The sequence below is a fragment of the Oncorhynchus masou genome, chromosome 27, assembly GCF_036934945.1.
Source record: "Oncorhynchus masou masou isolate Uvic2021 chromosome 27, UVic_Omas_1.1, whole genome shotgun sequence".
NCBI lineage: Eukaryota > Metazoa > Chordata > Actinopteri > Salmoniformes > Salmonidae > Oncorhynchus > Oncorhynchus masou.
In genome coordinates, this window is record NC_088238.1 from 48,306,114 (window position 1) to 48,322,209 (window position 16,096).

General features: G+C 43.5%; 1 protein-coding gene across 26 annotated transcripts in view; it reads left to right on the plus strand.

Annotated features, from left to right (window-relative positions):
• Nucleotides 1-16,096, plus strand: part of LOC135516331 (receptor-type tyrosine-protein phosphatase delta-like) — a 606,705-nt gene that overhangs the window by 535,298 nt on the left and 55,311 nt on the right. For 14 of the 26 annotated variants that reach the window (XM_064940532.1, XM_064940530.1, XM_064940540.1 and 11 more), the window contains 10 exons: nucleotides 92-237; nucleotides 351-495; nucleotides 2,293-2,598; nucleotides 3,480-3,673; nucleotides 7,638-7,664; nucleotides 8,336-8,453; nucleotides 9,337-9,924; nucleotides 10,385-10,482; nucleotides 11,701-11,957; nucleotides 13,181-13,274. In XM_064940532.1, coding sequence (XP_064796604.1) covers nucleotides 92-237; nucleotides 351-495; nucleotides 2,293-2,598; nucleotides 3,480-3,673; nucleotides 7,638-7,664; nucleotides 8,336-8,453; nucleotides 9,337-9,924; nucleotides 10,385-10,482; nucleotides 11,701-11,957; nucleotides 13,181-13,274 — 1,973 coding nt within the window. The remainder of the gene's footprint in view (nucleotides 1-91; nucleotides 238-350; nucleotides 496-2,292; nucleotides 2,599-3,479; nucleotides 3,674-7,637; nucleotides 7,665-8,335; nucleotides 8,454-9,336; nucleotides 9,925-10,384; nucleotides 10,483-11,700; nucleotides 11,958-13,180; nucleotides 13,275-16,096) is intronic. The other 12 variants (XM_064940549.1, XM_064940550.1, XM_064940552.1 and 9 more) reach the window with 2 other exon arrangements.

A 16,096-nucleotide genomic window follows, 5' to 3' on the forward strand; every position in this document is an offset into this window, starting at 1 on the left:
TCGTGAAATACCTTTAGCAGCGATATGGTGGGCGTTGCAATGAGTATCATTGGTTTAGTGAGCCAAATGTGTATTTGTATTGCTTTCCCAGTCCCTTCTCAACCGACCGACTTCAAAGGGGAAGCCAAATCTGAAACAAGCATACTACTATCGTGGATAGCCCCAGCACAGAGCGGACAAGACAATCAAATCATGGGATATGAACTTCTGTACAAGAAGGGGGATGACAAGGAGGAGGTAAATGGTTTCTCATATTCAAAAATCAGCTATACTGGCCCAAATATATCTTACGTCCAATGGTACACGTTTTTTTGAAGTCCTGAACTGATGACATACCATTTTCTCAACAGAAACGCATCAGCTTTGAGCCTACCACCACGTACCTTCTGAAGGACTTGAAGCCCTTCACTACTTATACTTTCCAGCTAGCCGCGCGCAGTAAGCACGGTATCGGGGCCTACACCAATGAGATCTCCGCAGAAACCCCTCAAACACGTAGGTCCTCTTCCATATCTCAGCTCTGGCCAGACAGTTTACCACTGGATGTGGAAACTCCTTGGAGAGAAAATACATTCTTACATTTTCAAACGCATCTACCTTGGTCAGTTTAGAATTACATCCGCTAATTTCAATACCTTTTGCCAAAAACAGGTCAATGACATGATAAAAAATAAATGTCATCGAAAGAGATTGATAACTCTTAATAAAAATAAATGTAATCGAAAGCGGTGGATGACCTTGAAAATGGGTTAGTTCTGCAACAATTGGAGCTGAAACAGTGTGTTTTGTTGTCTACCTGACAATGCACCTATTAACTTTGAAATGGCTGCATGGACAGAGTTCACTCGGGCTCTCCTGTGAAGTCAACAGACAAGGTCAAACTATATACAGAATCTACTCCTCTTCAACATCTTTGATGTGCAAAACATCCCAACCAAAAATAGAGCTTTGAATTATTCATAAAAAATATATTTCCTATTTATCTGACTGTCTGTTGTTTTTGATTAACAAAAGTGCATGTTATCCCGCTATTGGAAGCCTTGTCTCTTGGTTTTGCATGTAAGCCATGTCAGAGTATTTGCGTATTGAGACTGAGCTTTCTATGTAAATAAAATTCTGCCCATTTTATCTGGAGGTCAGAGGGGTTTCCCTTTCTCAGTAGCATAATTGGTAATGCCAACCCCTTAACAATTTTTTTACAAATAATTGGATGGACTACAAATTCCATAGAAAGCTCAAAAGCAAGTAGTATCACTGAAGATAGAGAATTACCATTTTTCCAAACAATAAGACCTCAGGTTTATTGAAATGACAAAATTGATCAAGGCACCAAATTGAAAGCTAGGTACAAACAAGTAGTGTATTGACTATTAGAAAATTGAACATTTCTTTTCAAAAACTGATTTGAAATATTATTTTTAATATATTTAAAATAAACCGGAGGTCTGTGCAAGACAAAAAGGCAGAGAACAGGTAGGTATTAAGTTCAAAAAGTCCTAACGCGATGGGAGGTATCAAGAAAAGATGTCTGCATGCCAATGTGTTGAGACTTTCAAAAGTCAGTCATATCACCTTGGGAAGTTCTCTTTTGTACGATCAGGCTTTTACCACAAACCAACAGGCTTCGGAAAGGTTGGTGACCAATACAACTTTTTACACCTTGCTAGAGTTTAAGCATCAACCTTTATGTTTTTGGATTTGTGGTAACTGCTTGGCAAATGTATGATATTTGGTTGGAATTTATTAGGATTTTATGTGATCAAGATAACTTTTACTGAGCAGTCATTTGATAAGTTCATATGAAATTTGGGCTTAGTCTTGGTTATAAGCCGAAGATATGAATCCCTAGAGTGATAATAGTTTTTAGGAAAGAATGTCACATTTTTCATTTACAAAGGTAGGTTACATATTGTGAAGGTGTCCTATTATCTCATGACAACCCCATCCATACATGCTCATTGTATGTGTTTTTATTAATTGAGTTGACCTTGTTTGAAAAGTGTTAGTCTTTTGTCTTGCTTTTTGTCTCATCTTGATTGTGAAACCTCATTGACTTTTGATACCACTTCTTTGCAAACATTGTTTCAGTGCTTGTGCTTCGTCCTCATGTCATATTTATTTTTCCCTTTCCCTTTTCTTTATTGTTTGTTCGTTTCCACCACCATCATCCCAACCCAAAAAAACTTCAACCTACCTGTGAAACCCCTCCTCGAAACAAACAAAACCACAACTAAAATGGTTGATCCAATCAAACAAAACCCTGCTCCTCTTCCTATCCACTCCTCCAATCAGAGCCCTCAGCTCCACCTCAGGATATCAAGTGCTCTAGCCCCAGCTCCACCAATATCCTGGTAAGTTGGCGGCCTCCTCCTACGGACTTACAAAATGGGATCATAGTTAAGTATGCTGTCCAATACGCCGCCACTGAAGGGGAGGACACCACCACCCGAAAAATATCCGACATCCCTTCAGAAAGCTCCCAGTACCTCTTGGAACACTTGGAAAAATGGACTGAATACCGTGTGACAGTGACTGCTCACACAGATGTGGGTGAAGGACCTGAAAGCTTACCACAACTCATCCGCACCGAGGAGGATGGTATGTTTTTCCGAAACCGCTGCCCCGTTGCAAATCCAGTCTGCCCTCTAACCTCTAACCCCCTTCAGATACTGTCTAACAGCATTAACAGTCCCTCTGACTTAGCATCCCTCTCTTCTTCTTCCTCCTGCTTCTATCAAAGTTGGCAACACTCCTAACTCTCATTATGAGCCCACTTTTACTAACTTGGACCACTGCTGTGCAACTTTTTTTTTACTGAACAGACTGTCCTAACTTTTTTGTAAAGCTCATTTAACTTTTTGTCAGTATTTTTCTGCCTTTATCCCCTAATACTCAATTTCAACATATGGTATGGCATTTTCTCCTGCATTGAAGCACTTCAGACCTTTGACTTCCAGTCCCAAACTGTCTTTTTTTGTATGAGAAAAAAACTTGAGATTTTAACATTTTTTTTATGAATTTGACTAAATGTGAATTTATGGACAGTGGAAAGGGAAGGTTATTTTTTAATTGGCCAAAAAAACAACACATTTTTAAAAATATATATTTTATTTAACTTTTTCTTCACGCTTCATTAGCCAAAATTCTTGCAGGGTGCTTCAAGCTTTTGAAGCATCCCCTTTGGCTCCTCTTTTCAATTTTAACAAACACATTTTTATTCCATGTTTTTAATCCACTACTCCCATTTTTGAATGTTTCCAGATTAGGTCAATTGTCAGACCTGTTTTTGGGGTTGTTTTTCTTTTCCCTTGCCATTGTTGAAATATTGATATCATACAGTGCTTGTTGCCGTATGCTCCCCTTTTGTAGATTTTTTCACTCCAGCATTTTGCTCTTTGGAGTTGGCCAGAAATTAAACAGGGAGAAGGGGTTCTCTATAATCTTGACCTTCTTTCTTTTATCCCATGGTGTTCCTCCAGTTCCCAGTGGCCCGCCTCGTAAAGTCGAGGTGGAGACTGTCAACTCTACGTCAATAAAAGTAATCTGGCGCTCGCCAATGCCCACCAAGCAGCACGGGCAGATCCGAGGGTACCAGGTGCACTATGTCAGGATGGTTAATGGGGAGCCCATGGGACAGCCAGCCATCAAGGACATCTTGATTGACGATGCGCAGGTAAGCACTCTCCTCCTCCGCCTTCCGCCCAAAACTCTCAGGTTCTCTCACCTTGAGAAGTTCTCTGACACAAGGACAGAGCAAAAGAGTCACACCTGCCAGAGTGAAAATACAAGGATACACTACTAAGCCGTATAAAGTGTGGTTAAAACCACACGTTTTTACGATATGGTTTAAACCTGATGACACCAATTAGTTTTTCTCAGGATCTTTGAAACTTTGAGTCACCCATTGAGTAAATATATGATAGATACACATTCATACATTGGTGTGCATTTATAGGAATAGACCTACGCAGTATGGGACTCACCATATGTTACTCTCATTATCTAGTGGAGACAATCACAGGAACTACAGTGCATTCGGAAAGTACCACAATTTGTTACGTTACAGCCTTATTTTAAAATGGATTAAATTGTTTTTTTCCCCCACATCAACTGAACACATTATCCCATAATGACAAAGCAAAAACTGTTTTTTAGAAATGTTTGCGAATGTAATATAAAAAAAACAGATATCACATTTACAATGCCTTGTGAAAATATTCACCCCTTGGCATTTTTCCTATTTTGTTACCTTACAACCTGGAATACAAATAGATTTTTTGGGGGTTTGTATCATTTGATTTACACAACATACTTACCACTTTGAAGATGCAAAATATTCTTTATTGTGAAACAAACAAAAAAACAGAAAAAGTTTCACCCCCCAAAGTCAATACTTTGTAGAGCCACCTATTGCAGCAATTACAGCTGCAAGTCTCTTGGGATATGTCTCTATAAGCTTGGCACATCAAACCACTAGGATTTTTGCCCATTCTTCAAGGCAAAACTGCTCCAGTTCCTTCAAGTTGGATGGGTTCCTGCTATTGTACAGCAATCTTTAAGTCATACCACAGATCCTCAATTGGATTGAGGCCTGGGCTTTGACTAGGCCATTCCAAGACATGTAAATGTTTCCCCTTAATCCACTCGAGTGTTGCTTTAGCAGTATGTAATTTTCTTGCTGGAAGGTGAACCTCCATCCCAGTCTCAAATCTCTGGAAGACTGAAACAGGTTTCCCTCAAGAATTTCCCTGTATTTAGCACCATCCATGATTCATTCAATTTTGACCAGTTTCCCAGTCCATGCCGATGAAAAACATCCCCACAGCATGATGCTGCCACCACGCTTCACTGTGGGGATAAAATTCTCGGGGTGATGAGAGGTGTTGGGTTTGTGCCAGACATAGCGTTTTCCTTGATGGCCAAAAAGCTCAATTTTAGTCTCATCTGACCAGAATCCCTTCTTCCATATGTTTGGGGAGTCTTCCACATGCCTTTTGGCGAACACTGAACGTGTTTGCTTATTTTTTTCTTTAAAGCAATGGCTTTTTTTCTGGCCACTCTTCTGTAAAGCCCAGCTCTGTGGAGTGTATGGATTTAATGGTGCTCTGTGGGATGTTCAAAGTTTCTGATATTTTTTTATAACCCAACCCTGATCTGTACTTCTCCACAACTTTGTCCCTGACCCGTTTGGAGAGCTCCTTGGTGTGCATGGTGCTGCATGCTTGGTGTTGCCCCTTGCTTAGTGGTGTTGCAGACTCTGGGGCCTTTCAGAACAGGTGTATATATACTGAGATCATGTGACAAATCATGTGACACTTAGATTACACACAGGTGGACTTTATTTAATTCATTATGAAGGTAATTGGTTGCACCATATCTTATTTAGGGGCTTCATAGCAAAGGGGGTGAATACATATTCACAAACCACTTTTCCGTTTTATTTATAGAAAAACATTTTTAAACAAGTTATTTTTTTCATTCACTTCACCAATTTGGACTATTTTGTGAATGTCCATTACATGAAATCCAAATAAAAATGTATTTACATTACAGGTTGTAATGCAACGAAATAGGAAAAACATCAAGGGGGGTGAATACTTTTGCAAGGCACTGTACAAAAGTATTCATAGCATTTATTCAGTACTTTGTTGATGCACCTTTGGCAACAATTACAGCCTTGAGTCTTCTTGGGTATGATGCGACAAACCTGCATTTGGGGAGTTTCTCCCATTCTTCTCGGCATATCCTCTCAAGCTCTGTCAGGTTGGATGGGGAGCATTGCTGCACAGCTATTTTCAGGTCTCTTCAGAGATGTTCGATCGGGTTCAAGTCTGGGTTCTGGATGGGCAGCTCAAGGACATTCAGAGACTTGTCCCGGAGCCACTCCTGCGCTGTCTTGGCTGTGTGCTTAGGGTTGTTGTCCTGTTGTAATGTGAACCTTCACCCCAGTCTGAGGCCCTGAGTGCTTTGGAGCAGGTTTTCATCAAGGATCTATCTGTACTTTGCTCCATTCATCTTTGCCTCAATTCTGACTAGTCTCCCAGTCCCTGCCACTGAAAAACATCCCCACAGCATGATGCTGCCACCACTGTGCTTCACCGTAGGGATGGTGCCAGGTTTCCTCCAGACGTGACACGTGGCATTCAGAGCTCTGTCAGAGTAACCATCAGGTTCTTGGCCCTTCTCCCCCGATTGCTCAGTTTGGACAGGCAGCCATGTCACGCCCTGACCATAGAGAGCCCTCGGTTCTCTATGGTGTTAAGGTCAGAGCGTGACTAGGGGGGGGTGTTCTAGTCATTGATTTTTTTATGTGTCCAGCTCCATGGCCGGAGCCTTCCTCTGCGCCGGTGCCCAGTACAGGCACGTTGTCCAACCCAGCTCCATGGCCGGAGCTCTCTTCTGCGCCGGTGCCCAGTCCGGGCGCGGCGTCCAACCCAGCTCCATGGCCGGATCCGTGGTCGGGTGGAGGCTACGACCCGCACCGGCCCGCCACCAACTCTAGTCACCCCCCTACACTTCCCCATTTGGTTTCAGGTTTTGCGGCCGGAGTCCGCACCTTTGGGGGGGGGGGGTACTGTCATGCCCTGACCATAGAGAGCCCTCGGTTCTCTATGGTGTTTAGGTCAGAGCGTGACTAGGGGGGTGTTCTAGTCATTGATTTTCTTTGTGGCTGGGTTGTATGGTTCCCATATTTAGGAAGCCCTTTCTCCCACCTGCTTTGTGTGATATTCTGTTTGTGTTTGTGCTTGTAGCACCACTGATGTCACATTTTCATTGTTGGTTTATTGTTTGAAGTTTGAAGTTTCACTGTAATAAAGATGTGGAACTCTACACACGCTGCCCCTTGGTCTGTCCATTACAACAACCATGACAGGCCAGCTCTAGGAAGAGTCTTGGCGGTTCCAAACTTCTTCCATTTAAGAATGATGGAGGCCACTGTGTTCTTGGGGACCTTCAATGCTGCAGACAGTTTTTGGTACCCTTCCCTAGATCTTTGCCTCGACACAATCCTGTCTCGGGGCTCTATGGACAATTCCTTTGACCGTGGGACCTGCTATAGACAGGTGTGTGCCTTTCTAAATCATGTCCAACCAATTCAATTTACCACAGGTGGACTCCAATCAAGTTGTAGAAACATCTCAAGGATGATCAATGGAAACGGGATGCACCTGAGTTCAATTTCAGAGTCTCATAGCAAAGGGTCTAAATTAATATTTATTTATTTATTTTTTATCAATAATGTCTAAACCTACTTTCACTTTGTCATTATGGGGTATTGTATGTAAAAAAATAAGAATAATAATTTAATCAATTTCAGAATAAATCTGTAACGTAACAAAATGTGGAATAAGGGAAGGGGTCTGAAGAGTTTCCGAATGAACTGTATAGGGCATTAATTGAAATGCGATGAATCACACATCCTTAAATGCAATGGAACTGACATATTCAATAACTTATTGGTGGTCAGTGAATGAGATCTCTTCGGGGTAAAATCATCCGTTAGTATATGTGTCTTGTCTGTGGCTTCTCCTCTACTGCTCTCTGTACTCTACTATCTCACTAGTGACCGCTGACTCTGTACTTTGCCTTTGTTTTGTTTTCTCTCTTCTTTCCTCTCTCTCTCACATCTTAATCAGTGGGAATATGATGATTCAACTGAACATGTGAGTAGATACAGAGACCTAATACAGAGTTAATCCCATCCCCCCCTTCGATCCCCTGCATGCTCTGTGTCTCCTCTGTTCCTGACCTTCGCATGGTTTTGGCTGTATTGAACCTCACATTACCTCCTAACTGTTCTGAATCAAGCTAAGACAAAAAGAGAAAAACATACTCTAACTGCTTGTTTTCTACTTGTAAATTGATATGGAATGGCTTACTAACAGAAATCCATAGCCAACATTACAAGGCTATTCATGAATGCTTCGCGGTGTTGATTATAATAAACAAGATTTTAGAAAGGGGACCTAGTTTCAAAAATATAATACTGTATGTTACCTTTGGTACTGCACTACTTACACCCTTGCCTTTTCAATGCATAGAGTGACCTATGCTGACACGTCCACCAGTCCAGATTGTTTGCATGGAGCTAAGGATCATATGCATTGAGCAAAGGATGGTGGACTATATAGTGGCAGGACAGATTTGTACCAACCATGTTCTTTGCCAGTCATTCACTAATTAGTGAGCTGATATCTGTGCGATAATGTCCTCTGAATTAATTACAGCATAAATGCATGCACAAAAATATTACCCCCACCCCGCAAAAATGCCCAAATTGCAGCACAATCCCTAGCAAGAGTTCTAAAAAAATCCCTATTATTCTAATCCACAGGAAATGGTCATCACAGAGCTGCAGGCTGAGACTATGTACTCAGTTGCAGTGGCAGCCTACACAACAAAGGGAGACGGAGCTCGCAGCAAGGCCAAGCTGATCACCACCACTGGCGCAGGTAAGGGAACTGTCATCATTGACAAATCTCCCCCTGCCCCTCTGCTAATGTACCCTGTGATCATCCCAAAATGCATTTGTGCTGTAGAGAGCTGTGAAAATTGCACCCAATGAAAGGAAGCAAAAAAAAATGCTAATCGACCTTTCCCCCCCATGGCTATTAAAGTGTGAATGCGGCTAATTGCCACCTCAATTATGACAACAATTGTAATTCCGCTCAGCCGCCGCTTTGACATTGGAATGCTCACAGGGGTTAAGGAACTAATGGAAAAATCAGGTGGGGAAATAGGGGAAGAAAAATAATTCCAAATTAATGGCAGCCCGACAGTCTGTTCTGCTCTCATTGGTTTCTTTTGAGAGAGAGGCATGACACAATCCAAATGGCAATTCAGAAATACTTTGCTGTGTGTTTTTGACATATAATTGCGCTGCCGTCTAATCTTGTCTGAAAAGCCTTCCACCTGCCTCCACCGGCGTACAGATACAAATGGCAAATGTGTGTGTGTGTGTGTAGGGTAGGGGGGATAGGAGCCTTCACTCAGTGAAGGCTTCACAGGTATGCCATATTGGTTAGGTATCAAAGCAAACAGCAGTAGCATTTATGCAAACAGGGTGTTAGCTATCTACTGCTCCCTTGGTGGGGTAAGCCTACTCATGAAGTCATAACAGCATCAGGCAATGACAACCCTTTACGCTGAGTAGGAAAGGAGATCAGATTTTGCTGTCATGCATTTTGGATTGGGTTGTTTTGGGATGTCATCATCCTCTCATAATTGTCGTAATGTCCGTTGGATATTCCTTTTAAAATGCTATAGCAGTTTGAAGGTTTTTTTTTGCATGGTATTTGTATTGAAAATTGTGTTTTGTCACTGCTCTTCTCTTAGTACCTGAAAAACCACGACTCATGGTCAGCCCCACCAATATGGGCACTGCCCTCCTCCAATGGCACCCCCCGGCTTTAACCCACGGCCCCCTGCAGGGCTACCGCCTCCGCTTCGGCCGCAAAGATGTCGACCCTCTGACCATCATTGAGTTCCCAGAGCGTGAGAACCACTACACCACCAAAGAGATCCACAAGGGGGCATCATACACCTTCCGCTTGTCCACCCGTAACAAGGTGGGCTTCGGCGAGGAGACGGTCAAAGAAATCAGCACACCTGAAGATATGCCTAGCGGCTTCCCTCAAAGCATTGTAGCTGAGGGCGGCACTACTACCACCATTCAGGTGAGCTGGAATCCACTGTTACTGGCGGAGCGCAACGGCGTTATCGTGAAGTATGCCCTGCAGTACAAGGACATCAACAGCCCTCGGAGCCCCTCGGAACTCTTCATCACCGCCCCTGAGTCCACCATCACCCTTGACAGCCTCAAGGCAGACACCACTTACGATATCAAAATGTGTGCCTTCACCAGCAAAGGCTCCGGCCCCTATAGCCCCAGTGTCCAGTTCAGGACACAGCCCTTGGATCAAGGTAGGACCCCACCGCAATTCAACCTCCCGCCCACAAATCCAACTTCACCCCACAGCCACCACCAACAGCAACCACCTCGTAAAGCCATAGTGGCAGAAGAACAAACAGATTCATCCGATCTCAGGATTGTTTTAAAATCATCTGTATGTATACATAGCACTCCCTCCCCATAAGAAAGAAAGGTATCATGAACAGGTGGAGTAAGTATATGTGTCCGATGTCTTGTCAGCCAAGCCAACGGTGAGCCATTAGGTTAAAGAGCTGCTGTTAATTAAAAGGTAAGATAAAAGTAAGCTAAGGTAAGATGGGAGTACTGTAGCCCTGCTAAGACCACTCTCGTGCTGGTTTCAGACTGGTTGTAACGGGAAACATGTTCAGGTAAGAGGTTTGTTGCTCCGGAATCCATTCGAGGGTTGTTTGTTTCGTGTCTAAATCATCTGCTCCCCCTTTCTTTCAGCAGTGTTTGCAAAAAATTTTCATGTGAAAGCTGCCATGAAGACAGCTGTGCTCCTCACCTGGGAGATACCAGACAACTATAATGCAGCTCAGCCCTTCACAGTAAGAGTTTTTCGTATTTTAGTCAACAATGTTTGAGGACAGCAATCCAGAAAATATTACTTGTTTCTGATTGGCTTAAAGGGCCTTCTAGAGTGTGCCTTATTTCCTGAAAGCAAAAGTTGAATTAAAACCATTACTGGCATTGTTGAATTCGATTTTCATAATAGCAAGCTAGGACTGAGTGGTTTGGTTAGCTAAACTAGCAAGTCTGTTTGTTTGGTTAGCGAGGCAACTACTGTAGCTTCACTACATGATCAAAAGTATGTGGATACCTGCTTGTCGAACATCTCATTTAAAAATCATGGCCTGGCTCACAGTCGGCGTTCCACATCTTCCCAAAGGTGTTCGATGGGGTTGAAAAACAGCCCCAGACCATTATTCCTCCTCCACCAAACTTTACAGATGGCACTATGCTTTGGTGCTGTTGGCACTATGCAGTTATTGTGCTAACTTTACTTCCAGAGGCGGTTTGGAACTCGGTAGTGAGTGTTGCAACCGAGGACAGATGATTTTTGAGTTCTATGTGCTTCAGCACTCGGCCCTGTTCTGTGAGCTTGTGTGGCCTACCACTTCATGGTTGAGCCATTGTTGCTCCTAAACATTTTCACTTCAAAATAACAGCACTTACAGTTGACCGGGGCAGCTTTAGCAGGGCTGAAACTTGATGAACTGACTTGTTGGAAAGGTGGCATTCTTTGACGGTGCCACGTTGAAATTCACTGGGCTCTTCAGTAAGGTCATTCTACTGCCAAAGATAGCATAGCTGTGTGCTCGATTTTATATACCTGTCAGCAACGGGTGTGGCTGAAATAGCCAAATCCACTCATTTTAAGGGGTGTCCACATACTTTTCTATATATAGTGTCTCTAGTAAACTTGCTAGCTACTTCAGTGGAATTTGAACCGATTTCTACCTGCAAATGAACACATGTCTAGCGACAAATGTGTTCAATTATAGCCATGGTATAAAAGGGACAATCAACTCGGGGCTGTATGTGTTCTCTGGAAAATATTCCAACTCCGTGGAAGATTAGTTCAACTCCGCTAGCAGGTCGTGAAACACACCTTCCACGTCATTCATTATTTTACATAGAATGCATAGCCCTTCGTTGATTATCACTTACATATAAATATCTTAACCAGCTACCGTATTGAGCAGAAGTTCAGACATGTCCCTGACCATACATTCACACACCCTTTCCTTCCATCGCACATCCAGATCCTTTATGATGACGGCCAGAGTGTGGAGGTGGACGGCAAGCTCACTCAGAAGCTGATCACAGGTCTGCAGCCCGAGACACAGTACTCCTTCCTGCTAACCAACCGGGGCAACAGCGCTGGCGGTCTCCAGCACCGCGTCTCCACCATGACCGCCCCAGACATCCTGCGCACCAAGCCCTACCTGATTGGCAAGACCAACTTGGATGGCAAAGTCACTGTAGAGCTACCCTCAGTCCAGACTTCAGAGAAAGTCAGGTGAGTGGCGGGGATTAAAACTAATGCTATCGCTAATTGCAGACTTGTACTTACAGAGCTGGCTATTTAGCCTAATTTGATTGCACTTAATTAATGTGTCTCGGTGCCTGACCTAATCCATTTATTTACCTTCAGCTCATCTTTTGGTTCAATTATATCAGCATGATACCATTAAAGCTTCTTTCTCCTTATTAGCTCAATGTCACTCACATTGCTGTTACGTTATCTGTATAGTTGCACCTAATAACTGAAAGGGACAAGATTTTTCACAGATTTCTCACCGCTTTGTTAGTTTGACAGGGTTTGAAAGGTCAGAACATCAGCACTGAACTTCATTGCTTTCTTTAGAATTGTACTCTGTATTTTACATTCATTGCATTGTATCAAGCCTGTTCCTCTTGTTCTCTCTTCCTCAACACAGAGAGGATGACACCATACATTCTCCCATCCAATTTATCCCACTCCCCAGTATTAAGTCTTGTAATATCTCCCTGACTTTCAAAATAAGCTCTGGGTTGTCAAAAGGACAACATGCAGATCCAATTGTAGACTGGCATTTCAAACCCCATTTCGGGTTTTGATCTTGCTGGATGCGCTCGGGCCCACTCTCCCCCGTGCCAGAGCTTAAGCTAATTAGCTTCCCATTAGCCTGCCACACTGCCTTCCTGGCTAAAGCTAGCTAGCACTGTGCCCAGCCAGGAGAAGCCCTCAAAAAAGTCTGGCAGAGGCAATTATCTCCCTTGCCGCCCGATGGGGGGATGAAAATCCCTCTAATTCCAGCTCCTCTTCTCTCCCTCGCGAAGGGCTGCTAATTAGCCCACAGAGTCTTCAGCGAGGTGTGACAGTGTGCCCGACTTTTCTGATCATGCTTCAATTAAAAGACAAACATGGAAGAAAACCAACTCTTAATGGAATGATAACGGTCTAGCGTAACTCGCTAATGTCGCAATCATTTGTTGCCTTTGTCTGTTGTCCTCAACGCCTCCTACCCTATTACACCTTCAGGATTAGTAGGAAGATCCTCAACAAAAAGACGTGTTATGGTCCCCATGGAGACTAAACATTGTTGTGTCTGAAGTGAAATGCTTTGATCTTGGTTTGTTTTGTCTCGACTCAGCACGTGACCATGTAAAAATGGTGCATTGTAAACGTATTGTCGAGTGAACTGACAATGACCTTGAAAAGCTTGTGTTGTTTTCTTTCTTTCCCCTCTCGTTTTCTAGGGGATACTACATAGTGGTGGTGCCTCTGAAGAAACAGCGCACAGGAAAGTTCCACAAACCCTGGGACAGTCCAGATGAGATGAATCTAGAAGAGGTAGGTACCACAAAATAATCCAAGAAATGAATACAGATTCCAAAAAGTCCTTATTAGACATTATCATTCGATTCCTGTTGTGGATTCTCTATATTATTATACTATTTTTTTTAACTAGGCAAGTCAGTTAAGAACAAATTCTTATTCACAATGACGACTCAGTACTGAGTGAATGGAATGGAATGAACTTCAACCCAAATCCAGTAGAGACTGCCTAGGTCTCATCACTCTCTCAAGTTTTACTAAAATGAAAGGTGGTAGGAAGAACTCAGCTCTTAACTCTGCAGATAGGAGAGGATGGGGGTGGGGAAACCTGGGGACAGGGCTGGTTGATTGATGCAAATAGCCGCAGAGAGCATTATTCATATGGAAATGAGGTAGAACATGGAGTAGTCATCAAGTGCACTGTAACTCCCCCCCCCCTTCCCACCCACTCTCTCCCTCTCAACTGAAATTACCTTGAAGAGCTGCATCAGGCCTCTGTGTCTGTCCTTATTCAAGGGAAAGGTATCACATTGGTTATGCACAAAAGTACTTGACAACATTTATATTTAGCCGGTCTAGGTATTTGAGAAGCTTTCATGCACTGTGTATGCTCAGGTACATTAGTGGAGAAAGCTTACGTCAGGATTTTGCCGTCAAATCGTAAAGTGTGCATGCTCTTTGCGATGTGTGAAACGCATATAGACCGTCTCTCAGCTATGTTAATGGCCCTCACCACACCACACACTCACCTGCCTAACACATGTGAAACATTCCTAGCACTCATAAGATACTATGGATGGCATTCAATGAATTGCAGTAAGTGGGTCTCCAGATAGCGCTTCCAGAAATGTCTTTGGACAGCTCAGCGTTCAACACCACAGTGCCCTCAAAGCTCATCAATAAGCTAAGGACCCTGGGACTAAACACTTCCCTCTGCAACTGGATCCTGTACTTCCTGACGAGCCGTCCCCAGATGGCAAGGTTAGGTAACAACACATTCACCACGCTGATCCTCAACACAGGGGCCACTCAGGGGTGCGTGCTCAGTCCCCTCTTGTACTCCCTGTTCACTCATGACTGCACAGCCAGGCACGACTCCAACACCATCATTAAGTTTGGTAGGCCTGATCACCGATAATGACGAGACAGCCTATAGGGAGGAGGTCAAAGACCTGGCCATGTGGTGCCAGGACAACAACCTCTCCCTCAACATGATCAAGACAGAGGAGATGATTGTGGACTACAGGAAAAAGAGGCCCGAGCATGCCCCCTTCTCATCGAAGGGCCTGCAGTGGAGCAGGTTGAGAGCTTCAAGTTCCTTGGTGTCCACATCACCAACAAACTAACATGGTCCAAGCACACCAAGACAGTCATGAAGAGGGAACGGCAAAACCTTTTCCCCCTCAGGAGACTGAAAAGATATGGCATGCGTCCTCAGATCCTCAAAAGCAGCTGCACCATCGAGAGCATCCTGACTGGTTGCATCACTTCCTGGTATGGCAACTGCTCAGCCTCCGACCGCAAGGCACTACAGGGTAGTGCGAACAGCCCAGTACATCACTGGGGCCAAGCTTCCCGCCATCCAGGACCTCTATACCAGGCGGTGTCAGAGGAAGGCCCTAAAAATTGTCAAAGACTCCAGCCACCCTAGTCATAGACTGTTCCCTCTGCTACAGCACGGCAAGCTGTACCGGAGCGCCAATTCCAGGTCCAAGAGACTTCTAAACAGCTTCTACCCCCAAGCCATAAGACTCCTGAAAATCTAATCAAATGGCTACCCAGACTATTTGCCTTCCCCCCCCCCCTCTTTTACACCGCTGCTACTCTCTGTTACCATCTATGCATAGTCACTTTAATAACTCTACCTACATGTGCCTATCAACTCAACTAACGGTGCCCCCGTCACATTGACTCTACTGGTACCCCCCTGTGTATAGTCTCACTATTGTTATTTTACTGCTGCTCTTTAATTACTTGTTACTTTTATTTCTTATTCTTATGCATATTTTTTTAACTGCATTGTTGTTAGGGGCTTGTAAGTAAGCATTTCACTGTAAGTTCTACACCTGACTAATACGATTTGATTTGATTCAGGACATACTGCTGTAAAATTAAAATGCTCTTTGAAAGCACAATTCAGTAATCTAGTATCTGCAATTGATCGAATCCCAACATTATTGTGAACAGAATGGTTTTAGCACCTTTTGCATTGCTAGACTTTTGGTGTAATTAGATATGAGATGGCTCAAGTATAGATTCATATGCATAAAATAATTTACTTGTCACGTGTGCCAAATACAACAGTGAAATGCTTACGAGCCCCTAAACAACAATGCAGTTAAAACATATATGAGTAAGAATAAGAAATAAAAAGTAAATAATTAAAGAGCAGCAGTAAAATAACAATAGTGAGACTATACACAGGGGGGTACCGGTACAGAGTCAATGTGCAGTTGAGGAAATATGTACATGTAGGTAGAGTTATAAAAATGACTATGCATAGATGATAACAAAAGAGTACCAGCAGTGTAAAAGGGGGGGGGGGGCAATGCAATAGTCTGGGTAGCCATGCTGTTGTCTCGCTGAGTCTCATCTGCCGATTTTGGCCTTGAACGATTACCCAAAAGTTGCCCCTCCCGTCAGAATTGATTTGTTTGTCAATATCAGGCTCTCACCTTTTCACAACTTTTCCCAAGGGCGGCTGGATTTAGCCGTGTTGACATGGGAGATGATTGAAGACATTATCGGACAGTGCCACCGGCCCTTGTGACAAAGCCAGTGCAGACACTTGACAGGCGCGCAAACACACTCCAGAGAGAGAGAGAGAGAGATATGGA